Source organism: Acanthochromis polyacanthus, chromosome 5 (assembly GCF_021347895.1).
Source record: "Acanthochromis polyacanthus isolate Apoly-LR-REF ecotype Palm Island chromosome 5, KAUST_Apoly_ChrSc, whole genome shotgun sequence".
NCBI classification, from domain to species: domain Eukaryota; kingdom Metazoa; phylum Chordata; class Actinopteri; family Pomacentridae; genus Acanthochromis; species Acanthochromis polyacanthus.
The window spans coordinates 34,513,635-34,541,200 of record NC_067117.1 but is presented as its reverse complement, the minus strand read 5'-3'; the positions used below and the strand labels follow the sequence as shown (position 1 = coordinate 34,541,200).

Below are 27,566 nucleotides of genomic sequence, written 5' to 3'. Positions count from 1 at the left end.
CAATTCAGTACACATTCTAAATGAATGCTCCTCTCTCCATTATAGATTAAAACTCACTGCACCTCTATTTTAATTTAAATAATAGCAACGGAATAAAAATACACAAATGGAAAAACAATAAAATAATAAGATAATTTTTCAAGAGGACATATGACCTGCCATGGCATTTTAATCTTACACTAAAACTGTGCTGATGCTAGTTTTATAGAAACAAAATAAGCAACAAAATATATAGACATAGAGGTTAACACTGTGTATTTTAAAAGGGCATAGTTTTCCATTTGTAGACTATAAAGAATCACCAAAGGTGTTTTCGGAGAGAATTTTTGAACCAGTGTCAAAGCAATGTTATCAAATGATTACAAAACAGATGAAAAGGTGGAAGTAAAAAATGAAAATACAGTTAATATAATTTCCCTCAGTGTTGCTAATATATTATTCAAGGACAAATAGCTGAATACACATTGAAATAAGCAGCATTGTACACATCTTCTGTATTTCAGATTTTTTGATACGACCAATCATCACTCCTTCCCACTATAGGAAGTGACATCACATGTTGACAGCGTGGTTGAGGCACGCCCACCCCTGAAAATAAGGAGAGGGGAGAGGGCATGAGATAAACGGTGGTAGATTCAGAGGCAGACATCGGATTGGCATGGCTGTGTGCAGCTCAGCACTACAATCTACATCCACGAGGCTCCTGCCTGGACACTTGGATTCTCTCCCACACAGCCTTGATACGGTGCTGGACAGCGTAACGTTGAGCAGTGCTGTGTTTCCACAGCATGCTGCAGGGCATTGGGAGATAGAGAGAGAATATTAAGGTGGAGGGAACAACCTTACCACACACTTGAGCGATGTTCCGTGAGCTTCTCTCTCTCTCTTTTCAGACCAGCAGGCTTTTCCACACAGAGACCTGGGACTAATGGAGGGATGCAGCGATGTTAATCTTTGCTTGTCATGCTTGAATCACAGCTTCATATATCCTTTTGTGTCAGAGACCTTATTGTCTTTGTCTGTCACTGCCGCCAGACCAACTGTGGGGTAGTGTGGCGGACAGAGCCTCCTCCTCAACCCCCCTCTCCCTTGTCTGTGCCCCCGACTTCTCTTCATTCCCGGCTCGTTCGTGTCTATTTACCTCTCTTAAGCTACCCTCCCCTCTCTGTTGAGCTCGATCTTGCTTGCTCTCCCGCTACCTCCTGCTTACTATCTCCCTCTCTGTGCTCATTCAAAGCAGGCAGGCTGCTATTCTATCCAAGCTGTTTGCTACATGATCTCTTGGAAAACAGTTTTCGCCGCTGCTCTGCCGTCTCAGAGTTCCTGAGCCCTGCCAGATATCTCCATAACGATAGGATGCTCCTTCAGGAGGACTGATCCCCTTTCACTTCCCCTTCACTCACCCCTTCCCCTCCCTTGTCCCGATCTCCTGCCCTCTGACCCTCTCCCTCGTGTTCTCAACCCCCACCCACCCACTCCTATTTGTCCTCACCCTGAGCCTCTTTCTCCCCTCACTCATTTCACCCCCTTGACCATGTTGCCATGTGTCTGCTGGCTTCAGCTTATCCTCATCTTGCTGTCCTCTGTCTTATGGACCCGGGGGGAAAACTGCCCAGCAACCTGCTTGTGCCCAGATCCTCACACTGTGGACTGCAGCGGCCGTGGGCTCACCCGTCTACCCGATGAGATCCCCTTGGATGTGCGCAGGCTTTTGCTGGCCGACAACTGGATACCCCGCATCCCCTCGGACTTCCTGGTTCTGTACAGTGACTTGGTCTACCTGGACCTTCGGAACAACTCCCTCTCCCACATAGAACCAGGGACCCTTAGCACCTCTTCCAGGCTGGTCTTCCTGGACCTGGGCAGCAACAATCTGACTGAAATCCCCAAGGGAACTTTTGGGGAGTCCCGGAGCTTGATCAAATTAAGACTGGGAAACAATCCATATCTGAGCATGGTGAGTGAGGATGCTTTCCTGGGCCTCACCTCCCTGAGAGAACTCGAACTGGAGCGTAATGCGCTTTCCACCCTAAAGGTGGGGGCACTGAGTCAGTTGCCCTCCCTGCGGGTGGTGAGACTAGAGGGCAACCCTTGGGTGTGCAACTGCAACTTTGCCAACCTGTTTGCATGGCTGATGGAGAACAGCCACAAGCTTCCAAATGGTAAGTAACAACATTCAACATCTACAAGGCATTTCCTCTCTATGTGCTTGACCCAAATAAAGCGTATCTGAATACAACATTCAACAGTATTATAGCAAATCCATTGCCATAGCACATCTCCAGTCTATTTATGTTTTCCCTGTAGGAGAGGAAACCCCCCTCCCTCTCTGTTGTTCTAATTTTGTCTCTTTCTTCCTCCACCCCCATAGCCTATAATGTGTGAGACTGAGTGTGTAACATGAGACAATAGCACATATTTGAAAGTGAAAACTACAAGGATGCTTTGTTTATGAATTTTATTCAATTCCAAAGACACCAAGTCAAAATGCAGCATTGGGAAAAGAAATGAAACAACTCAAATTAAGAATTCAACTTGCGATTGTTATAGTTACACATTTGAGTGTGCATAACAGTCCCTGAACTCTATCCTGTGTGTGTGTTAATTTGAATGATCAATTAGTAGCTGGTATTTGTTTGACACTCATTTGTGTAATACTTGACACATGGTGAACATTGTAATTCAGCTTCTTTCAACACCAATACAAAGCAAACCCTTTTTCTGTCCCTGTGTTTACTGCTCTATCCATGTGAATTTTTAGACTCATACTACACACTTTGTCTATCACTGTGATTTAGCCTGAAGGAAGAGTTAGATAACAAGATGGAAGTTTTGGTGGGTTTGCAAGGCAGTCTCAATGTGTGCAGGCTTAGCTCAGAAACAAAACAAGACAAAGGTCCTTAAAGAGATATTATGATGTGGGTAAGATCTTCTTAGGTTCAGCAGTCATGGCTACTGGATTCTAAAGGGGAAAATATTAATATTGTTTAGCTATGTGTCAATATCATTCAGTTCAGTAGGCTATATAGACTATTTGATACACTTCTCAGTAGCCTTACATTAGCAGGTAAATATCTGCATAATTATGTTCTGTTCAGAGGGACTCAAATGTTTTTTTACTGAAGGTCAGCCGTATTACCATTCATGTCCTTGCAAAGGACACAGACAGCAGTTATCTCATAAGAGCACGCTTGTATGCTGGAGCAAAGAAGCAAAATTAAACAGATCTGACAGTGCAGCCACACATGACTAGAAACTCGTGCTGTTATCGTATTTAGATCAGAGTATAGATTTGAAGTGGACTCGGGTTATTCTGGGAATTCAGTTGGAATGTGCCTTACAGTGGGTGTCTTAAAAGCACAACTCAGTTTAGAAATATGGCACATAGTGTTCAGGTGCTGTGTTGTATGTAGAGAACCATAGTTTACTCTGTCACAGTCCTAAGGTTAATTGGGGTGTGAAATATTGACCTATATATTTAAACTGTTGATTTTTGTAAAGTCTAAAAGGCAGTGACACAAATTGTCTGGATGCATTTTCTTTCTTTTCAGATGTAGGAAAGGAATATATACATCAATATGAAATATGAAAATTCAGCACCGTGAAAATGGTTACAAATCAAAACTTCTGCATATGAACATCATCATATGTCATATTGTTCTTATGCTATAGATTTTTTGACAACGGGGGCACGTTAAAACAGAACCTTGTGCAGGTCTCACTCGTGACCGCTCAGACGAAAGCTGTAATGCAGCTTCCCTTTAAAACTGGCCGGCTTGTTGCAAACTGCTGACAACTCAAAAACAACCTCCTTATATACATTTAGGCCATGGTGTACCATGCTATTGATTCTGCTCTGGCTTTCCTCTCTGGTCTTTTTTCATTTGCCCCCAAAACAGACAAGTTTGTTCCTGTGAAGAAGCAAAGTTGATAAACTGGCAAGAATTCCTAATTCCCCTAAGCAAAAGGTTGCAAATGCATTAATCACAGGTTCTAAGTGTTGTCAACTCCAAGGCATAATGAATTGCAGTCGCAGTGCTTGCCAGACAGACATCAACAACCAAGAAGAAACCAAAGGCTGGCCAAGCTGCTGGCATGGCTGCCAACTGGCCCCAGAGTATAGACACTCTCAAATTGAGTTAGTAATGTGTATCTCACCTCATATGGAGCTCTTACATCCCCATCAGTGCGTGTTTGCTTTATGGCCCTGGAGATAAGTTTGCCAGCTTGGACAAAATACACACACAGTCATGCTTGTTTGTAAGGGATATCTGAAATAGTCTACTCTTGGTCTTTTCTGTTATTTTCTTATTTCCTTTGGTCAAAAACTGCCAGCTACTGTAGTGCTAGTAATAGTGAATGACTGGATGACAAATAACATATTAGCAGAAGTAATAATTATTCTTTTTCATCATAGTCCTGTGTCTTCTAAGGCAATGTAATTGTAACTGGAGTGAAAATATCATCACAAACAATCTTAATGTACTGTATTTACCTGCAAAAATTCAAAACTGGGATCCAACACATGCATATTTTTGCTCACTTTTGTAACTAAAGCATAATAAATACATTTGGTGAAGGAGAATCTATCCCCTGCTGTGCTAAGTCCTAGACCAGATTATAGAAATCTAAGAGGTTAAGACAACTGTTGCAGGAAAATTTGTTGAGTCTAAAAGGGTCTCTGTGAGAGACACAAAGCAGCAGGGAGGCTTATAGTGAGTAGAATTTACCAACACGGCTGTTTCACACATGCAGGCATCATACTGTCAGACCTAATTAATGTAATGACTGAGCTCTCGATGGCACAAAAATGCAATGACCTATCCTCTGGAATGCTCTGTATTCGAAGTGCTTGCACAATAACAGATGGGCACTCATTAGTGAATGAGCTTGACTTGATAAGCTTTTCAATATGTATCAACGCTAACAACCGCTGTCAGTGTGGGTGTTTCAACTTAATATCTCATTCATCGTGGAGAGAATCAATTACAGGGACAGAAATTAGCCTACATTTTAAATTAGACATTAGTGTGCTCTTTTCATCCTTGAGGGTATTGTGTCCTCATGTCTTTTTCATTAAACAACAGATCAGTTACATTGCTAAAAAAAAAAGGGTGTTTAAATTTTATAAGCCTGCGGCCTCTGAAACTAAGAACTACTACAGATGTTGTCTTTATCCCAGATCCACTCAACATACTAACTGTTAAACTTATTCTACGGCATGCTTTGAATTCAGTATTCTAAAAACTGTCACATGGCTTCAGATTGCAGCTGATTGGTTGTACTTGTAAGCAATTTTACTGAAGTAGCAAGTGATTTTTTTTCTTGCACTTTGGTGACTAGAAATGGTAGAATAGATAAAGCTGTAGACAAGCTAGAAATGGGCAAACTAACTGTTAACGTTTTACACATCTCCGTCATAGGAACATCTGCACAAATGAAATAGCATTAGCGAAAACTCGAAGGCTATACCATTTGGCAGTGCAGGTTAGGATGAAATGTACAATCAAGTCTTGTTTTCCTCCAGTTACGTCTAACAGCGCTGCACCTACAGGTAATAAAACACAAGATGATGTGGAGAAGACAAATGAGACGGAGACAAGTAAATTTAAAGATGCCGCTAAAAAATATTGTGTATTTTAAACATTAATTCACGAAAGGTGTAAATCAAGCAAAATATAGTGCCCAAAATTTTAAAACTGCACTCCAACAGCACAGCAGCATACACTACTGTTCAAAAGTTTGGAGTCACCCAGGCAATTTCAGGTTTTCCATGAAAACCCGCACTTTCATTCATGTGCTAACATAATTGCACAAGGGTTTTCTAATCATCAATTATGTTTCAACATGATTAGCTAACACAATGTAGCATTAGAACACAGGAGTGATGGTTGCTGCAAATGTTCCTCTGTACCCCTATGGAGATATTCCATTAAAAATCAGCCTTTTCCAGCTAGAATAATCATTTACCCAATTAACAATGTCTAGACCGTATTTATGATTCATTTAATGTTATCTTCATTGAAAAACAATGCTTTTCTTTCAAAAATGAGGACATTTCTAAGTGACCCCAAACTTTTGATCGGTGCTGTATGTTATATTGTCACCAGCTGAGGTGTATGCTCACCAACTAAGAAGTAACTACAGACTAATTAACTATGAAGTTGATGTAAATGCTGCAGGAAAATTGGTCTCACAGAGTCTCTGTGGGAGACTCAAGTAGCCGGGAAGCTTATCGTGAGCTGGACTTACAAACACGGCTGTTTCACACATGCAGGCATCACACTGCCAGACCTAATTAACGTAATGACTGTGCTCTCAGCTACGGGAAAATGCAATGACCTATTCTCTGGAATTCTGTATTTGAAGGGGTTACATAATGACAGATGGACACTCAATAGTGTCCTGCAAAATGACAGCATGCAGGAATTTTTGCACTGGCCTACAACATCTTGTTGTCCTGTGAGCTTCTGATCTCAAGAGAATCCTTTTGAGGTTGAAAGAGAGAGTAAAATTCACACCACAGGAAGAGAAGATGCTTTTCATCACTTTCAAATTCAGATTCTTCATATAACGGGCAACCGATAAACTGTTGTTTTAATTTTGCACAGGGATATGCTTCCTGTCTGTTCTTGACCATCTGTATATTATTTGAGTTTTGCATTGAACCCCAAATAAGGCTCTCTCTGAACTTCATAACCACATATTGCTTTTGATAAATAAATATATATATATATATATATATACATATATATATATATATATATACACACACATATGTGTGTGTGTGTAAGCCTAAATTAAAAAATATAGCAAAAATAAAATATGAACATGTATCTATATATAAATAAAAATATATTCAAAAATTATAAAATTGATGTGTTTTTGTGACAATAGGTTGTACATGATTGATAAGAAACTATTTCTTTCTAAAAAAATATGCATGATAAAGATTAGTATATAATACTGTCCAACATTCATATATGTATGGGTATAACTCAGTTTGACATGGGAATGTTTTGCTAAGGTAATCAGCTGAAACTAGATGTGTTCATACATCAGTATTTGTCTGTCGTACTTTTAAAAATACAACAAAAAAATAAGGCATCAGCGGAATACTTAAATATTTTTCTAAACTAAAAAGTGTAAATAAAACCAAACTCTACAGCTATTTTCTAAGTCTTCCCAAGATATTTTTGGCTTCCTCGATGAAGGCCCGCTTAATGTACCAGCTGCAGAACCCATGCTGTAAACTCAATTCCCATTTCATTTTTCACATCTTGATTTCCCCTGTGACTGTGAGTTCACAAGGCAGCACACTTCTCTGTTTGCATAACTTTGATTACTGCAGGTCAGCATGATGGCTGGTTGGAAGATCCTTAAAATTCTAGACTTTATCAGATGGGAAAAAATTCACTAGCTTTCACTGCTTTATATTGTCTCCAATGGGACAAATTATTATTCCTCAATATTTCTTCGCTGAATCTGACTTTCAGATTGATTCGCAGAAATGTAGTTAAAGCAGTAAAGCGATCAGATACGTCATCTTGTATTTGTTTTTTTTTTGGTGGCATTTAATAGGTTTTTTAGCCACCAATCAGGTTCATGAAAGATTTAATGGAAGGATGAGTGTAAACATGATCCACTGCTGTCTCCAGTGCTCTTGGGTTAAGGATGAACAAAGGCCATGTATAATTCAGAGTGACACAGTTCTACAGCACATTGGCCAGGGTAATTGGAGCTAGAGCTGCCTACAGGGCAGGGCAGGCCAACTCTCATGGGAGATGGGAGACCAAGGCTGAGGTCCATCGAGGCTTTGCTATCAACACTAGTCCCGACCTGAACAGTTTCACTACAACGTAACAGTTCATGTGACGGGGTCAAAGTCTGAATTTTCCTTCGCAGCCGACCTAGTTGCTCCTCAGAGAGCTGTTAGCACGCTGCACAAACAGCTCTGAAAATATGATGCCGCTCACTGGCACTACAGAGCTTACACATGGTGCCATTCTGCCCCACACGACATCGCTTGCTATCTTTACTACCCATAGGTACGTGATGAGAAAAGATCTGTTCCATTAACACAGCCTGACAGCTTGTTTTATCTTGGCCTAATTTAATGTTTATTTAAAGTTGGGATGTGAGAGAGATAGAGCTGGCAAGGGAGAGCTGAGTGTGAAAAGGTGGACAGAATTACAGAGTGTGATAGCATCAGCTGCTGCACATACAGGAGAAGAAAAAGGATTATCTGGCAGTGTCAGAAATAAAAGGTGAAAAGCCAAAAGCATTATTTCACTGGCGGTGTGCAGCACTGTGCATGGTGGATACTTCCCTTTGTTCCTCTGTGTGGCCAACTGTGAAGCATAAATTACAAAGACCTGCATATTTAGCTGTTCCATCGTGAGGAATTATGACAGCAGACAAACTGCTTTCTAGCCTGATGATAAACTGAAAGGAAATCGGAAATCTACTGACATTTGCTTTTTAGCTATCATCTCCTGTATTTGGGAACGAGCAAATTTAGAAGTGTGCTATTGTGCTTTTGCAGTGTGACATTTTGAAAATAGCCATGGTTCAGTTATGTTGGCAAATCTGCACAGAGAAGGAATCCCCTTCTGAATGATTCACCTTCGCCCCACTGTCACATGAATGCTTGTCATTTTGTGCATTCATTTCACACATCCTCCACTCTCCAACTACTACTCTTGCTCTCTGCTTGTATGCATCTCTCACCGTTTTCCTTTCAGATTTCTGTCAGACTCTCTTTTTGTAACCGAATAATTGTCTGCAATTATGTCTGCCTTGTTCTATTTATATCTACCGACTATTGGACTTGAGAGCTACATTCATCTTGTTTAATAAAGTAGGGAGGAGACAGTTTTGTGAATCATTTTCACAACTGGAGTGTTTAGGTGGAGTGCCTAGGCAGCAGTGTTTAAGGGGCAAATGGATGCTAATTCCTACACTAGCCTGCAAATGTACTATTGCGGTGATTTTCGACGTAGCTGTTGGTGCAGAGATCAATCTGGACAGACAGTGGGGTGTTGAGGGAGGGAGGAGAAACAGGCCTCCGATATCAGTCTGCCACAGCTAGGTAGATCAATCACTGCTGAGAAAGCAGATAGCCTGTCCCGTCGACTGGCTGTAATCCTAAATGTAATCCATCAACTGTCCACACCAGGATTGTAACATAGCTGTGTGGGCCGACACACCCGAGAGTGTTAGGGCATGATTTGTGTTACATTACTGCAAAGTAGAATGCTCTGCAGCCACGCTTTGTGTGATCACAGTGAGTTAATTAATGAACTCTCAACATTAAATTGCATCACCTTACCCATTTACTAAACTGACAATGACTCACTGTCCAGCTTTTATTAAAAATGGTCTGAGATACTCACCAAGCGCATTACAAAGCTGCTTTTTTCCTGATACACTGTGTGCAATTTTTATTTAAATTCACAGCTTTCATCATCGGTTATGGTTAGATAGGGATACACTACTAGCAAAATAAATCCACATACTCAATCTGCATTTAACATGTTACATTATATACGCTACCATTCAAAAGTTTGGAGTCACTTAGAAATGTCCTTATTTTTGAAAGAAAAGCACTTTTTCAATGAAGATGACATTAAATGAATCAGAAATACAGTCTAGACATTGTTATTGTGGTAAATGACTATTGTAGCTGGAAACGGCTGATATTTAATGGAATATCTACATATGGATACAGAGGAACATTTCCAGCAACCATCACTCCTGTGTTCTAATGCTACATTGTGTTAGCTAATGGTGTTGAAAGACGAATTGATGATTAGCAAGCTCTTGTGCAGTTATGCTAGCACGTGAATAAAAGTGTGAGTTTTCATGGAAAACATGAAGTTGCCTAGGTGACCCCAAACTTATGAATGATAGTGTACATACATTTCATTTCATATTATCCCTGGACATCAATTCAGAGACTCCAGTCTGCAGCTGTGCTATATTAAGTTAAAGGTATCAAAAGCAGTTTTTCTCTCGTACTACTTCATGCTGTCGGTAATAGTCAGCTATCCTTGTAGTTCTTTTAATCTCTCCCCTTTCTCTGTATCAGGTTATTCTAAATCAAACCAAATCCTTGTCTGGCTTTCTGGTTCCACTAAGCCTAACATCTCCTGTCCTCCATAACTTCTGTCACAGAAGTGGTAATCAACCTCCTCTATTTACTCGGGTTTTATCTGTTTGTATATGACAGGGTTCAAGTGAAAGAGGCACATTTGTGAATTAGAGAAACCATGAATAGAAGAGGGAAGGAATTAGTTTATGTAAACTTAGATGCAATGGTGCTGCAGTTTGCTAAATATGGTTGCAGTCATAGAAAAACATGAGTTCCACCAGGTGAACTTTTTGTATATGTAGGTGAAATACCAAGATAACGTAGCGAATATGTCAGAACTCTGGGAGACATTTCCAAATATTAAGCTAGAGCTATAAATAAGGGTGTTTGTATGATGAGTTATTACACATGTATATGATGCACATACAAAGCTTATAGTGTTTTTATAGTGCTTTTCTAGTAATGTCAGACTGTCTCTTCTGTAAAATCAGAGGATGGTTCCTAATTATTTCTAGTAAGCTGACCATAATGTTACATTTATAATCATGAGAAATGTTTCACAAAGTGTAGATTATTTTTCCAATGAAACACAACAGAGACTCACAAAGACCTTGTGTTATTCTGAGCTGTAGCGATGAAATGCTATAAAAATGAAAAAGCACAGACACTATAGAAATCCTGCTGTAAGCTCTTCTGTCCATGGAGGATGATGGTCCCTGCCATCTGATTGGTCAGCAGGTTAGCTGTTGACAGGTTTTGATCATAGATTGTAAATTTGATCTGATTCTGTGGAGCTGATTAGCTACAAAGCAGGCTAGCTGTGTAGCATGCGTTACCATGGGGATCTCTCCATGTTAAAAGTGAACCAACTACATACAAGATATGATGACATGAGAGATGATATTGCTTCAGCATTTGACCTTCTGATAATATATCAGCCAGCTACCAGCAATATTGTAAATAGCAGCTATTTTTGCTATTAGCATGGTAGTGCTACATTACCATCATATTGGCAGGATGGGAAGAACGGAAAACGCTCTCCCTTTTTAGACGTGATAAAAGGAAATCAAGTCAATCTTAGTAATGATAATGATATTAGTTGTGATTTGTTAACAAGGGAAGCGGCAAAGGCTGTAGTTTCCTTTTAATAGGCACATTTAATTGCCATGTTAAATTTCAGACATAGGTTTCAATTCCCTACATCTGTATTCTGAGACCACATTACTAAAAATCTGGCCGTCTTCTACGACAGACAGCTTGTAATTTTGACAAAGAACAGCTCCACTTTTCGCCAAGCAGTACAGCTGTTCAGTAATTCGCTCATTTCTCAGGCAGTGTCAGTCTGTTTCCCCTATTGACTCATTTTAGCTCTTAGCTGCATCACAAAATAGCTCCACTGCAAAGACACTATATCTTCTTACAAAGCCGGCATATTTGTTGTACACACACAGCATGTTTGCCTCAGAATAAATGAATATATACTGTATATATTAATATGCATTTCAGGCACATATAGTGTAGCTTTATATTCTGGGTGATATGCTCAAATGACTAAGATATAAGCAAACATGAAGTTACATTATTGTCTAAACGAAATAGAGATACCATTAAAACAAATCAAACTTTTTTTGTCTTTGTCCACTGACCTGCTCTCTAACTGTGCTTTGAAGAATGATAAATGTGATAATGCTGTAACTCCTGCAGGGGCCATGTGTTCAGCAGGATAATTTTAGTCTCAGATGTTATTAATCAAGCATCCAGTGCAAGCAAGAACAGATAGGACTGTCTCAAAAGGCAAAGGCTAAGTCTCTGAGGTGACGGGTTATTTGCCCTACAGTACGTGCATTTTAAATCTAAATATGACCCATTTATCTCAGACACAAACAGGACTGGCTCTCCAATATATTGAATTTTCAGTATTAATAAAAGTTTTAGTAAGGTGTGTGACAATGACACACAAGGTGAATTTCTTTTACTCAAACTTTTGAACAATTAATTCCAACAATGTCAGTGCAGTGAGTGTGTGTGTCTTGTGGGTTTTTCTAAACAGTGTATTGCACATTTATTTCCTTTTGCTGCTACTGATGTTACCATTATTTGAAGGGGATTTTTACTACTGTTCAAAAGGTTGGAGTCACTTAGGAATGTCTATATTTTTGAAAGAAAAGCAGTTTTTTTTTCATTGAAGATAATATTAAATGAATCAGAAATACGGTCAAGACATTGTTAATGTAGTAATTGATTATCCTAGCTGGAAACAGCTGATTTTTAATGGAATATCTCCATAGGGGTACAGAGGAACATTTCTAGCAATCATCACTCCTGTGTTCTAACATTGTGTTAGCTAATGGTGTTGAAAGGCTCACTGATGATTAGAAAACCCTTGTGTGGTTATGTTAGCATATGAATAAAAGTGTGAGTTTCCACTGAAAACATGAAATTGCCTGGGTGATTCCAAACTATTGAACTGTAGTGTATTGTCTACAAAATCTAATTCCAAAACGTCACTGTAGTTATTTTGTATAGAGACCATTAAAATGAAATTATGTAGATGTTAAAAAGTAAACAAAACTAAACAAAGGTAAAATCAAACAAACAAACAAACAAACAAACAAAAAGCTCTTGTCTGAAACCACAGTTGAGCCAAACTGCAGTTTGGAAACTTTAAAGTGTGAGCCATGTGGCAGGTTATGCAATGCACTTCTGAGAGTATTAGTTTTAGGTAGCACTAAACAAAGCCAAAAAAAGCAAAAAACATTTTCATCTCATATTCATCAGAGGAGATTAACCGTCTCTAAAAGCGTTGTGCAGTTTGTAAATGCCAAGACTCGCACGTCACACAGACAAGTTGAGCAGTTTTCTCACATGCTTTGGACTCTGACTTTGTTTTGATCCCTGATTCCCACAGCATGCGTTAGACATGTCTTGGAATTAATTAGTGCCAAGAATCAGTGTGTTTCTCTCTCGTTCTCACCAGGACTGCTGGTGTTGGCTCCATTTCAGTTTGGAGCCTCTGTCTTGATGCGTGGTGTGCATCTGACTCACTGATCCAAGGCTGCTTGAGTTTTCTGCAGAACTTGTCTAGTGTGCAGTGAAATCTGGTTCCTGCAAGCCTGGTTGTGGTCCGTGCGCGTGTCTATGATAGGAGGGATGCACAGTCATTTATACTACCGTTCAAAAGTTTGGGGTCACTTAGAAATGTCCTTATTTTTGAAAGGAAAGCAGTTATTTTTTCAATGAAGATGACATTATATGAATCAGAAATACAGTCTAGACATTGTCCATGTAGTAAATGACTATTCTTGCTGGAAATGGCTGATTTTTAATGTAATATCTCTATAGGGGTACAGAGGAACATTTCCAGCAACCATCACTCCTGTGTTCTAATGCTACATTGTGTTAGCTAATGGTGTTGAAAGGCTGATTAATGATTAGAAAACTCTTGTGCAATTATGTTAGCACATGAATGAAAGTGTGAGTTTTCATGGAAAACATGAAATTGTCTTGGTGACTCCAAACTTTTCAACGGTACTGTATATGGAAACATAAAAGAGCTAAAACTGTTGATCCGAAGTTGCATGCATTGATAATATGATTAATACTTTGTAACAAAATTGCCAAAAGAGGACTTTGATGTGACATTTTAATAAAGATAAAGAATAACATTAAAAATTTGATCATGAAAATGTTTTTATTTCTCATATAGGCAACAAATCCCAAAAACGGTGTTTAACCAACGGCTTTTCCTACTTGAACACGTTGCATGCGTCGTCAAGGCCGGACATAGCTCATTTCTCTGTGCTGCTGACCTCCATTACTGTCCACAAACTATAGTAAACACATAAATGTGTCACAGTTGCACTGGGTGACAGATGTCTTCATTATGAAGCTTGCGATAAACTTTGTGCATTTTAGATTTTTAGCAGTTTTCATAAATAAGCTTGGCAGGAGGCAGAGACCATCCATTATCATCTAATTATTCTGCATCCCCCGTGACAATGAATGTTATTAAGCTTGAAGTGCAAGTATTACAGAATATTTTCTGAGCTACTGCACACAACCACAAGCCAACAATGTGCTGGATGCAAAACAAAACCCCCCAAAAATAATGGGAAATGACGAGAAAGTGAAACATCTAGAGGCCGATTACACCATATTGTTAAAGGTTTTGGTGACACAGGTTTTCATCAGACATGGACGTCTACAGCAGTGACAGAATCTTTTCAAAAACTTAAAGTAACAAATGCACTGTATATGTTAAAATAAGCATAAAATTATGCATTTTATATCAATAAATGCTTCATTGTATTCGACTGTTCTGCGGTTTTGTCTGAGTAATTAAATGTGTTCTCTCGTAACTGAATAGTGAAATGTGAGAATCTGTGTCTTGTATTAGGGGATTAGTGTCACTAAGTTTTATCAAGCTCTGAAAGAGTTTAGTTACAACCCTAATTAATATTGTAGCACATCAATCAGAGAACCTTGGAAACGAATTCCATGCTATCACTAATTTCTACTATTTGCTTTTTCCATCGTCTCTTACAAAAGTTTCCAATGTTATTTGTACATCTACCACCAAAAAGTTTGTTGAGTTTTGCAATTCAGGTTAACTCATCATTCATTTTACTTTAATACTTAACCCATAAGAACCCACGGTGACAACAGTGTAACAAGCACTTTGAGTGCCACAGTCTCTTCCTTGTAAAGTTTTATGTCTGACCTTAACTCATTAAGTCCTTTAAGGCAAAATAGGTCTGGGTTCTTATGGGTTAATTATGCATTTAAATGTCAGACATTGCACACCAAGAAAAAATGGGAATTTAAATTCACAATTAAGGCAGTTAACACAATTACCATAATTGCAGACAGTCAATAAGACAATAACAGAAGCTATTCTGTTTGTATTATAACAAAGCGTGCTCTGAAATGTGCTGACTGTTGAGCAAAGACCCAGAATTGATGTTCTGCCAAGTGTGTGCATTTGCATGTACAGTATCAGTAGAAGGTAGCCACCCACATCGCAAGGCTTCATATCTACCCACCTATAAACTAACACTTGCATCAATATGTCTAGTTTTTCATACAATACATTGCCAATATGAAGGTAACTTGTGCGCTGTATAGATTATTGTGTTTGCAGTGTTGGGAGTAAGTGGACAGAACAGCAGTCTAAGCGTCTAATTAGTATGTATACCAAATGAATCTCAGATGTTAACAAGCCTGCCAGTAAAATCAGTGGAGTATTTGACTCTGTAAGCATGTGAAAGTGAACACCTTCTGTTTTCAGTTGTAGTATCAGTGGCCAGTCTTAAGTATATACATGTTAAAATGGCCCCTAATGATCCAGTGTGGATCTCATTTGCAATCATGAGTTGGAAAAAAAGAGTCACTGGAGGACTTGTACCCTTGAAATCCAATAAGCCACCATCGCTGTCCCTTTCCATTTAAATAATGTCTGAACAATAAACCATGTGGAAGTGACGGAGACACAGAGAGCAGCACTCACTGATTTATCATGCCTTCATCTTGAGATGAGTTTGGTCAAGGTGCCCTGTCTCAGACAGTGGCCTTCACTAATGCTTTATATCACTACATTTTTTGAGATGTAACAGCGGTCACATTTAATAGCATGGATATTCTTAGAAATTTGCCTTGTGCAGCTGCCAGTGGAAACGAAAACAATTTAAGTGGATGTTTATTTCATTCTACAGATCATTAACAAAGAATTCAAAGTCCTTTCTCCAGATTCCACAGCCACAGAGATAGACTACTTGCACTGCACAAGGCAAAAATAAAGCTTCTCTGACAGCACACAGCTATACATAAAGAGTATCACTCTGCTTCACACTATTTCAACTTTATTCCAAGAGTGAACCTACAGTCCTGCTGTGTGTGGGCGTACTGTATACACAGTGCAACTTCAACTCATAAATGAAGACTTCTGGTCGACCTAACAGTTATTAAATCAGCTCTCACTCTTAAAGAGCATTACCCTGATCTTTGACAACACTTAACTATCAGAATTGAAGGACTGTGTACAAATAAGACCAACTATACACTCTTTTTTTCTCTGGTAATTGTTAGTCCTGTGAGCAGGCTGCATGACGGATGGATCTCATTGGCAAATATGCATCACCTTTCATTTTAATCCACTGGGGGATCAATGAGACAATAGCTGAGTTATTGCATTTTTCTGTATTAACCCTTCTGTGGTCTTAACATCCTGAGCACTCCCCTTGTCCTAAGGGTCAGAAATGACCCACCTCCACTGAGCCTCTAAAATAGAGCAGCTTATTTAAATTTTCAATCCAAAATCTTTTTTACATGAAGAAACAATCTGCCATTCATCACACACTTTGTGAATGTCTGGGTTTTCCAACTGCAGAGGGCGAAAGACTATAATCAGTGGGTGCCAGTCATTTTATTCCATTACACGTTAAAACTGTTTTCTTTACTCAAGTGGAGGTTTATTATCACCGTTACTGCTGCTAAAGGTACTGTGGAAGTGTTAAAATTATTTGTTTAGCAAGAGATAGTACTTCTGTATCATAAGAAAGTCCCAGAAATGTGCAGAAAGTAGCTATAAATGTATTTTTTGAAGGGAAGCCACAGTGTACTGTATACTGCACTAGGAAATTCAGCTACAATGTACTTGTCTTCTCACATCTTTTGAGTCATTGCTCCCACCCACAAGGTGCATAACCTACAATAATAATAAGAATAAAGTAAAATATGCAAAATATGAAGAACATGTTAAACTCTAATTAGTTCATGTAGGACAGCATGCAAGTGTGTATGTGTGCATGGATGTATAGCAGACAGTATTTGTTTTCCAGTTTAAATTCTGGATGTCGGAAAAAATCTGATTTATGACTTGCTGGTCACTGAAAACTAAAAACTGCACTCATGGCTTCAGCAAAGAGAAGTGGTGGTACCGTCTTTGAAGACAGTGTTTCACTTTTTCTAATGTTAGGGTCAGTTTAGGAGAAGGCATCGAATTTCAAATTTAAAAAAAAGGTCATGTACATGTTTTTCTCAGTTATTAAACATAGTGGCTGGGTCGTTTTTGACTCTAAGACAACACGAAGGAAAAGACACAGATGCTCTGTCTGCTTGTTCTAATAGATGATGTTATTTCCAAAAGGCTGCCCTGTGCATAAACTTGTCCAGGAGGAGGTTAATATGACATGATTCACTGCAATCTGAATCCAGCATGTCTGGTAAATTTGTTTAATCTTATTTCTTGTTTCTGTTCAGGAGTGGAAGGCATGGAGTGCTCCCTCCCGATGGATGGCAGACGTGTATCCCTGACCCAGCTCTCCAAGGACAGCTTTCGGGAGTGCCAGGCCACTCTGACTCTAACAGACCTGCTCATCATCATTTTCTCTGGCATCTCAGTGTCTGTGGTGGCCATCATGACCAGCTTCTTCCTGGCTTCAACTGTTCATTGCTTCCAGCGCTGGAGTAAAGGCACCAAAGGGGACGAGGAGGAGAGTGAGGAGTGAGAAGGATTTTGTGTTTTTAAAGGGCCAGTGTGGTCCTGGTACTTCAAGCAATGAGAGGACACGACGGCAGCGTGCACCCCCATGCTGTTTGTTGCCTGGTAAATATCCAGGTCTGTTTAACGGTAGGATCTTGCCCTGGTATGGTTGCAGTTGTTTTCTTTGCACATGGACATCTGAAATATGGTGATAAAAGACATTCCCAAGGAATGAGTCCCATTAAAGGTTAGTGAGTGTGCTGCTCCACTCGTATAATGCTATTATATTTTTGGCTGTGGGAGCCTGTGGTCATCATTCATGGCTACTGGGTCACGGCTCGGTGTTATAGGCTTACACAAATGCAAGAAGGTCAACACATTTGTAATGAAAAAGAAATAGATTGCAAAAAAGAGCTGTTGCTATAGTTCTGTCACGTTAGTCTTAGAAAAACCAAAAACTTAGCAAAATCTACCAATGTTGAACATTTAACTCTGGAATCTGAAATCCTGTAAAGTGACATCAAAGTTAATGTGACCTTTTTGGATGACTTTTTTTGGGCTATATCTGGGGAAGGTAGAATCTTTAATGTTGATCCTATTAGGGGGGGAAGGATGACATACCCACCAGTGACCTCAGTGTTTAACTGCCTATACCATGATATGCTGGCATATCCTGCCATTTATAGTCTTTTTTGGACAGCCTCACTCACTAACATTAAATATTTGTTGACAAGAACTTAACAAGGCAAATACTGCTGATTCTTCAGTGTGTGAAATTTAACAGTGACAGTGAGGTAATTTCAACAAGAAGGATTTGGGTACTGATGTACTGCAGGCATGAGGAGATTCCAGTGGGTCTACACATTCTTTCAGGAGTATATTCAATATATAATCACAAATCTATGTACAAAAGAGAACAATGTACAGTCAAACAAACATAGAAATCAGCAGGATATACTGTATATCCTTTAGACTGATAACTGTGAACTGTGTAGAAAGAAATTCCAAACATATCCATAGTATAATCTTGGAAATTATGGCAAATACTGTATTGAAATAGAATCTATGTAGAATTATTGTGTCAATTAATGCACTTTAATAGTGAACCTAATTTTCGCAAAAGCCCCTAATTACATCATGTAGACTGGTAGACTGGTCTTCATCTGCCAAAGATTAGGTTTAGGTTGAGGAGAGACTGCACATAGGGACTTTGTTGTGGACGATGTGTTATTTAGTGAGGTAAGCATAGCTCCCAATTAGATGCCGAATCACACTCTGTATACACACTTTGTACTCAAACAGTTCTGGTCTCCAAAGATTTACATTTTCTTCTGGTTTGTCTGTGAGTGAACCATGTGTCTTACTTGGCTTCATTCATGAGAGTCTCTGGCCTGCGTTTTAACAAAAAAATCACTTCAGAACAAAAAAAAATCTGTACAAGGGTGGCAAACAAGAATTTAGTTTCTGCAGGAGTAAATGTCTGTTGTTGTCTTTAAGATATCCATCAGCTTATCATCCTTTAACTGAAGATCTAAACATCTTTGCAGTAAAGCTGATTTTCTGGATAAGTCACATGTCTAAACTCTTATTGTATCAACAGCATCTGAATTCACAGGAGTGTCAGCGCAGTACATTCTAAATTTAATAAATCAGTGCCCTAAATATTATGGGTTTCTGTTTGTGATTTGCATTCTGTATATTTAAATCCTTCATGAGAGGGACTCGGAATGCACAGAACTGGTCTCCCCACCTCTCCCCCTCCAAAAAACCCAAGGTATATTGTATTCCTTCTCACATTCTTGTAAGGCATGAATAATTCAGTGAAACTGAGATATGAAGCAGAAAGAATGTCAAGCCTCTAAATGCAAACAAGCAGAGAATAGAAAAAGAGCCACGAGTAAATAGAGTCATCGTTTTCTGTGTGGTTAACAAAAGATAAAAAGGAATTCCAAATGCCTCTGTCCCTTTAGAACTAGTCATAACCCTGAATGTGCAGCATTCGGAAGCACATTTTGCAGAAATGACAAAACATAAATGTGGCCTTATTTGTTTTGTTGTTGCTGTTGTTGTTTTTCATTTGTGTAGGCATCAATCAATAAAAGCACGACAATTTCACAGGAGACTAATATACTTGGGTACACTCTATAAAAGGAAGTATCACCATCATACTGTATGTTGGTACCGGCCTGTATGTTTTCATTAATGTGTTTTTGTCACATGTTGTGCTGAAACTGGCACATCTTGTTAGTAGTGGGAGATCTGTACTGAATGGATGTTGTGTATTTGCCAGAAATCAAATGTGGGACACTTTAAAGACACATGCCCAATGGAAATTATCTACTGGCCTTTCACTAAACCCCTTCCCCCAACTGTTTAGCCATAACTTAGTAACTGTAACTAGGCATGTCAGCATGCCTGTAAAGCTTTGGATTTCTCCATATGTTGACGCATTGTGCATGATCTTACAGATGAGCAGTGAATATCTCAAGAGGTCAGAGGGTGATGTCTTATTTAAAAACCTAAAACTCAAGAGTAAACATGATTTAACACATTGGAATTTGTCTTTATATGCTCCAATCTAAGCTGCACATGTTAGCATGGCTGGCTAACTGGCTTACTTTGCTAGATTTTTTTTGCAGGGTCACACCTGTTCAGCACAACCGTGTTCACTCTTTGAGAGTCAGGATGCTGTTATATCAGATGATCACAACTCAGTCGTGCTTTTGGGGACAGTCAGGGAACTCCAACCACACTTGAGATCGATGCTGCTACACTTGCCAAAATGATCCTTGTCTTCAAATCCTTTTCTCTTGTAACAGTATTCTTTGAAAATCTGAACAGTTCTCGTAAATTAGGTTGCATGTCCAAGTGTGTTTTTCTACAAGCCTCCAAGCAATTCAGCTGTTTTGTTGGAAAAAATAGCAAGCAAATTTTGAAATTTAGGAATGACTAGCTCTAAAGACAACACTAAATGATGCTCCTTTGAACATGTTTTGTTCATGCATTCATAACGAAGCAGTTCAATAGCTATGCTTCCATGTTTCCATAATGTATTTCTATGCATATTTTTGGATTACTGCATTAGAAACAGTTAATGACAAAATGAAAAAATAAACAAAAATTTCATTTGATGCTCACTTGAAAATTGTTTTTTTACTTTTTTGAAAAAGACTTAAAAGCTCATAAGAGGTGGTGAGAACATCTTTTTTTAAAAAAGTTCAGATGTAGCAAACATTTAGCTCACATAACTGGTTTGCTTGATTTTGTTTTGTTTTGTTTGCCTACTGAATTTGTAGTAGGATCATGTGATCATCAGTAGGCAACTGACGTAGTATTCACTTGTCATAGTTATAGTGAGGCCGTGCCAGTATTTTGCAATACAGAAATTTTTAACAAAGAATCCAGACTATACTCTGAATCACTGCCAAAATATAATTATTTGATCCTTGTGTCATTTCTGACCTTTCCTGAAAATTTCCACCAAATCCATTTGTCCATTTTTGAGTAATGTTGCTAACAGACAGACAAACAGATGGACAAACTTACGCTGATCGTCACATATCTCCACCGCTTTCCTTGGCAGAGTAATTAAAGCTGACATGAAAGAATAATTACAACTTTCCCAACTGAAAACAATTTCTGAGGACTTCTGTCCATTTTTTTCCATGCAGATGGACATAGTTTTGTTTCTTTTTCATCTCAGACTTTTTTCCTTGCAGTCTGTAAACAACTACTTCTGCCTTTTCCACTCTGTTCTTTATTACATCCATGTGTAATGTAGCACTGGTCACCACCTCTGAAAACACGCAACAGAGTTCACTTGCTGCAAAGCACTTAATGGAAACAAGCCTAATTTGCATTTTCTCTTTACATATTCGAGCATTTAAAAGTTAGCTTCACATTTGTTTGAAAATTACATGGAAACACGGCTAATGATAAAAAAAATACCTCCGTTTGTGATGCTAAATATGTTATTGTTAGTACTACAAAATGCAGTGAAAGAATGGAAAGCTTCACAAGTTTAGCAACAATAATGAAAGAGGACGGGGCTTAGTGAAACAGTCAATATAAATCCCAGTCTAGATACAGTCCTAAAGTAGCCTAGCCGCGCTAGACCCAAGCTCTGAAGACACAAGGGTCTAGGCACGCTCGACAGGGAGGGAGGCGGGCTAAAAGGTTGTCTATCAAATCACTCTGCAGCAATTGGGTAGGTATACAAACAATCAGCGCAACGAATAGGCTCCTAGAGCGCAGGAAATCAGAGGATGCGGTAGTTCGGTGAAGCCTTATTTATACAGTCAATGGGTGAAGTTCAAGTGTATTACAGACATGTTAACAGAAAGATTATTCAGAGTCGGTGCTAATGGAGCTCAACGACTGTTGTCGTTTTTGTTGTCGACCCTGGCAGAGAATTAAATTCGTTGCCGTGGGTTGTCTAGCATGGCTAGGCTAGTTGTTTCTGGTTGTTTCTGTCAGAATCGTAGCGCCTCTGTCGTCACTTAGTTACGCCCGCCTTCTGACTCTACACTTCATGGTGATTCATCCGGCCAGTTTTAGGAGAATCCAACCTCGAGCCTTATGGAGGGTAACTAGACTCACCCTGGCAGAGAATTAAATTCGTTGCCGTGGGTTGTCTAGCACGGCTAGGCTAGTCCTAAAGGGGAATTCCACTGAATTTCATATAGTGAAGTCTTCTATTTCTACTTCTTAGTTTTGTCACAATTTATAAACATGCTCATAGCCAGATGGAAGCTGTCCACAGGTATACATTCTCATGGAGTGAATGGAGGGGGACATTTAGGAACTCAGCTCCCAATAAGTATAACGGTTCCAGTTGTTGACAGTAGAAGAGCAGATTCCCAACAAATTCCACTGTTCAAAACTGCCAGAGTAGCTAAAACAGATTTGGTTGAGAGGTTTTCCCCTTGAACAACTGGGAAACTGCTTTCATAACTGTCACCGTAGGACACAGAACAGAAGAGAGTTTTTATACATATCATTATCATTTCGACTACTGTGTAGTTACTGTATATTAACAGATTATTATGTTAGCTTAGTCGTTAGCTTGAAGCATATGTTAGCATGACAGTTTCCTTTTCTCTTTCTCATTTTATTAACTAGCGAATATTCAGCACATTAGAGCATGCACTGTTAAGTTACCTGCAGTATAAAGTTCAGATTCATGTCTATTTTTCTATTACACCTTTCAGAATGAAGCTTTTATTTACACTGTCAGTCCCCAAAAATAGTTTTGTTTTGTTTTTTTTTTTTTTTTCTGGCACTGCGCACCCTGGGAAGCAGAGACAGTGGTGGCTGTTTGTCTTGATATTGCTTAAAATACCAAAATCCATGTTATGTTTTGTCAGATAAATGTCAGAATGGCTCAAATCGAAATGAAATGACTGAAGAGAGTGTGACGATGTTGCTGCCTCTGAATGCATTTCCAAATGTCAAACAGACACTGTCAAACAGACCGTATGTGTAGCTGTATATTGATGTTTGGATAAAAAAATGAATAAAATCCTTTTTTTCTGTCCTCTGGTCTGTATTTGTAAAGAAACACTAGTGTATGAATACAGATTATGAAGCAGGACTTTCTTTTCCACAAATGAAATAATTTGCATTATTCTACACCTTACCATTCCGCAGTAATGTTACTGAAGTAAAGAAAATGTTCTACATTTATTAAAATTGTATATTTATATTTTTACTGTAGAAAGTCTTTTCTTTGATGAGTTTTTCCACATCTAACAGTACCTTCAGGATTCTTGGACTGAGAGCAAATATATTCTTCTACTGTCCTAATAACAGTTTAGTTAAAGATCAGTAATATTCTCCTTTAATGAAATGCTGCTTTGAATGCAGAGAATGTGAAAACAATGGAAATGTGATTCTCAGCAAAACATTATCTCCCGCAAAGTGTTAATAATGGCTTGATAATAGTTGTGAATCTCATCCTCTCGTTTCCTGGAGTTGACAGATTTCGTCTTGTCACAGCAGCAAATGAGCGAGGCTCATCTGTAAACACAGCACAGTGTGTTATTTCACACAGCGCTGTTATCACACCACAGGTATGCAAATGGATGCACTATTTTTGGAAAGGGTGTTAGAGAAATTAGAGACTCAGAAAAAATCAAATACCCTCTGCTTGCATAACATAGCATCCAGCCTGTTCATGGACAATCGCTCTCATTCAGGGCTGTGTGCATTTGGACGATCGTGCAGTATGATGAAAGGACAATCGGCAAAAATGAATTGACATGCAATGCAAACCAGCAGGAATTTTTTCCTAGTGTCTTTTTTTTTTTTTTGCATCGTGAAGGTCTTTAGCCCATATGTAGCACTGCACAGATGAGGTGCTTCTATGGATTACAGAGGTTTGTGGGGTTTTTTTTTTTCAATTCATCATGCTGATGATTTATTTCTCCACATCTTTCCCACCATGTGCCTTTGCCATGCCCTATTGTGAGGGTGTCTAACATGACAGTGTGCTTTTCTAAAGATGTCTGAAGTCGAAGAATCACAGGATGAAAACAAGCCTCACCCACGTGGCAGGTAATGTTGGCTTGACAGAAAGCAGAGGGCTGGTAAACCGAAGAGACGAAAGAACTAAGAATCATTTATTGCAACATATATTTTTTGCCACATTGGTTGGGCAATAGCATGCAAGAAAGACTCACACATACTACGTTCATGCACCACTGAAAAGAGGTCTGTGAGGGTGGTGGACGTGATGAGGATTCTCCTGCAACCATTTACCTCATTTGGTTGTCATGGCTACACAGCCGGAGGCCCGAGCTCTTGGACGCCGAGGCGGGAACAGGGAGAGGGAGGGATGCTGGGAAGCATGGCCCTCAGTGTGGCTGCCTCGCCTCTCTTTCCATGCATCAACTAACTGGACCTGGCATTTGAAAAGAAAAAAAATGTCCACAGCTCTAAGGCCATGTGAACCAAGCTTTGACTTTCACATTTATCCACCCCCATTGATTTGTCAGAAATAGGAAACTGTGATAGATCAGATAAAGATAGCACTGCATCCGCATCGTCACTGGAGTATGTCTTCAAATGAGGAAAGGCTATTGTATGAAAGGAATTCTGGTTCAAAAAAAGAACAATCTACTAAAATATATTGGCTGAATTTACAAATAATATGTATAGATTCGCATAACAAATTAAAAGAAATGTTGACTCATTTTATTCTGTCAGACTGATCAATGATTATAAGGTAATAAGCAGCTGATGTGAAAAAAACAGGTGCATTCTGTTTTGGAAAAAAGAAGAAAAAGAAGAAAGAAGAAGAAAGAAGAAAAAAGCCGTTTCATGTATTTATTTATTTGCCAAATGTCTCCAGTTACTGTCTGTTCCTGACCTACAAAGACAGGAAGCGAGCGGGACACAGAGGAAAGTAAGCCAAGCCTCAGAGAGGAAGCTTTGAATGAATAATGGCCTGTTGACTTACAGTGGGATTAGGGTTTGGGGGGGAGTGGGCAGCAGAGGGGTCAGGTTACAAAAATTTCAAAAAGAGCCTCACCTGATGCTTCTCTCTGTGTGTGTCACTCACAGGCGGTATGGTTATTGAGTCCAGAGAAGTGAGGATTTTGTGGTGATGATGTCGTGCATTGGGTGCTTTCTTAACCCTCTGAACAGTTTTTTTAAATTCACAGCCATTTTTGCAACATGTGTGCGTTGAACTTTTTTTTGAAAATATTAAAAGATGCAGGTCATATTTTAAACAAGAAAAGCACTCAGAGAGCACAGTACTCTGCAAATGTGGCTCATTCCCTCATATGGCATTGTCAGAAAAGCGACTTTTCTTTTTTTAAATGCAGCATTTGTTTATTAGTTATTGATGATCTGAAATCACGACACCATAGAATGTGGTCATTTAGTATCGATGTACCCACAAAAGAAATGACCTTACACTGACCACAGGAATGTGTTATGCATGTTCACATTATGTATGGATACCAAATTGCATAACCTAAATATGTAGCTGGAGACAGGAACTGATGGGACTCAGAAACACTCCAACAATTTAATCAATTGTTCCTTGTATAATGTCAGATGGATAAGTCCCAATAAGTTTGATTTGTAGTAGAATCACAATCATATCATCGTCAGCAGGCAGCTGATGTAGTGTTCACTTGTTGTCATAGTTACAGTGGTGCTTTGTTCTGTCTTGCAGTAATCCAGAAATCTTTTACAAATCTGTGGATCCAGACTAGAATCTGCATCACTGCCAAAATCTTATCACTTAGTCCTTGTGTTATTTTTGACCTTCCCTCAAAATGTAATCCAAATCCTTTAATAGACGGACAGACAAGCTTACGCTGATTGTCACATACACTACCAATCAAATTTGGACACACCTTCCCATTTAATGGTTTTTATTTATTTGTGTTATTTTCTAAATTGCAGATTAATCCTGAAGATTAGCACTTTTTTGTTTACAACAAAATTTCTAATGTATTTTTCATAGTTTTGGTGTCTTCAGTATTAATCTACAACATATAAAATAAATAAAAAACATTGAATGAGATGGTGTGCCCAAAGTTTTGTAATTCCTTTACAGAGTAAACTAGAAAAGCACTCAGAGAGTGCAGACCTCCACCTAGGATAGAGAGGAAAACAGGAAACCCATGCAGTAAAGGATCATGAGCTGGAATCAAACCTGCATCTGTGACACAGTTCTGTTTATAAATCACCTTCTTAACCAGTTGAGCTATCTGGACACCTTACTCCAAAGTGTTGGACGACATACTAATACTGTTTTTGTCATATTTTGGACCACATACTAAAACATACTAAAAAATTCAAAGTGATCCAGAATCCAGGATCCTTTCCGGATTGCCACCAAAATTAAATCAGCTCTTCCTCTTACCATCGTCTACATCCCCTCAAAATTTCATGTGAATCTGCCCAGGCGTTTTTGAGTTATCTTGCTAACAGTCAGACAGACAGACACACAAACGCCGGGTGTCACATAACCTCCTGGGCGGAGGTAATAAAAACCATTGAATGAGAAGGTGTACCCGAAGTTTTGTAATTCCTTTGCAGAGTAAAAATGTGTATATTAATGTTACATAATTCAGCCGTATTAAGATTCACCTTTGGCTTTCAATGTATTAGCACTCCCTGGCTGCCTGATATTACAGGAGCACTTTAAAGATTGCACTAATTGGAGGACTTACAAGATAGAGACTAAAACAGAACAGTTGAAATTGAAACAGCAGATGCAGAAATATCCTGATTTAAATCCCCTGATGACATCAGCGGTGTTATTTTTTTCAAACCTTAGACAGCTCCCCCCAGAGAAAAAGAACACATTACGCAACTGCCGGACTTCACAGGCTGAGAACTACTCCTCTTGATGAGTAAACTGAACTCCATGTGTAAAATCTGTGGAGTGCCCCTTTAGCATCAAGATCCATTAAACCCACTACTATTTTGTGTATGTTTCTGACTCTGGTGCACCATAGTAGTAGTAGTAAGGAAAAAAGGCTGAAAAAACAGCAGTGCACATTACTGCTGCTCTTCTTGTTCTCAGCAGTTTCACTCCAAGTGGCATCATTCTAGCAGGCCCAAATAAGCAAAACAAATGAGGCAATATTGCTAAAACTGACTACTCCAAAAATAAAGCTGCTCCAGTTGTTTCTTCTTATCATCAGCGTGTCATATTGCCGGCAAAGTCCACAGAGGAATGAAGATGTTTATTTGCCACTGCCTAGTCATACTTTGGCAGGAGCATTGAAATATCATTCATAGCAGAGAGGGTGAGAGGTGAATCGGGGACATCGCAGCTGTGGGCAGCCATGAGCATCAATGCATGCTCCTGGCAAACTGCTCATCCACTGCACCAAAACACAGGCTGGCAGGCTGGCGGAGTCAATTACCCTCAAATTGTACTTTTTATACGAAGGAAAAACCTTATACATCTTAAGATAGCTGTTGAAATAATAATAAAAGGAATGATGAAAGTAATGACGTCCCCCT

At 39.0% G+C, this 27,566-nt stretch overlaps 1 protein-coding gene across 1 annotated transcript; it reads left to right on the top strand.

Annotated features, from left to right (window-relative positions):
* Window positions 1–518: 518 nt before the first annotated feature.
* lrrc38b (leucine rich repeat containing 38b) lies at window positions 519–23,109 on the top strand. Its single transcript, XM_022192607.2, has 2 exons — window positions 519–2,162; window positions 17,351–23,109. Exons 1-2 carry the CDS (start codon window positions 1,535–1,537, stop codon window positions 17,596–17,598), a joined length of 876 nt encoding a protein of 291 aa, XP_022048299.1. The 5' UTR covers window positions 519–1,534; the 3' UTR covers window positions 17,599–23,109.
* The last annotated feature ends 4,457 nt before the right edge of the window (window positions 23,110–27,566 follow it).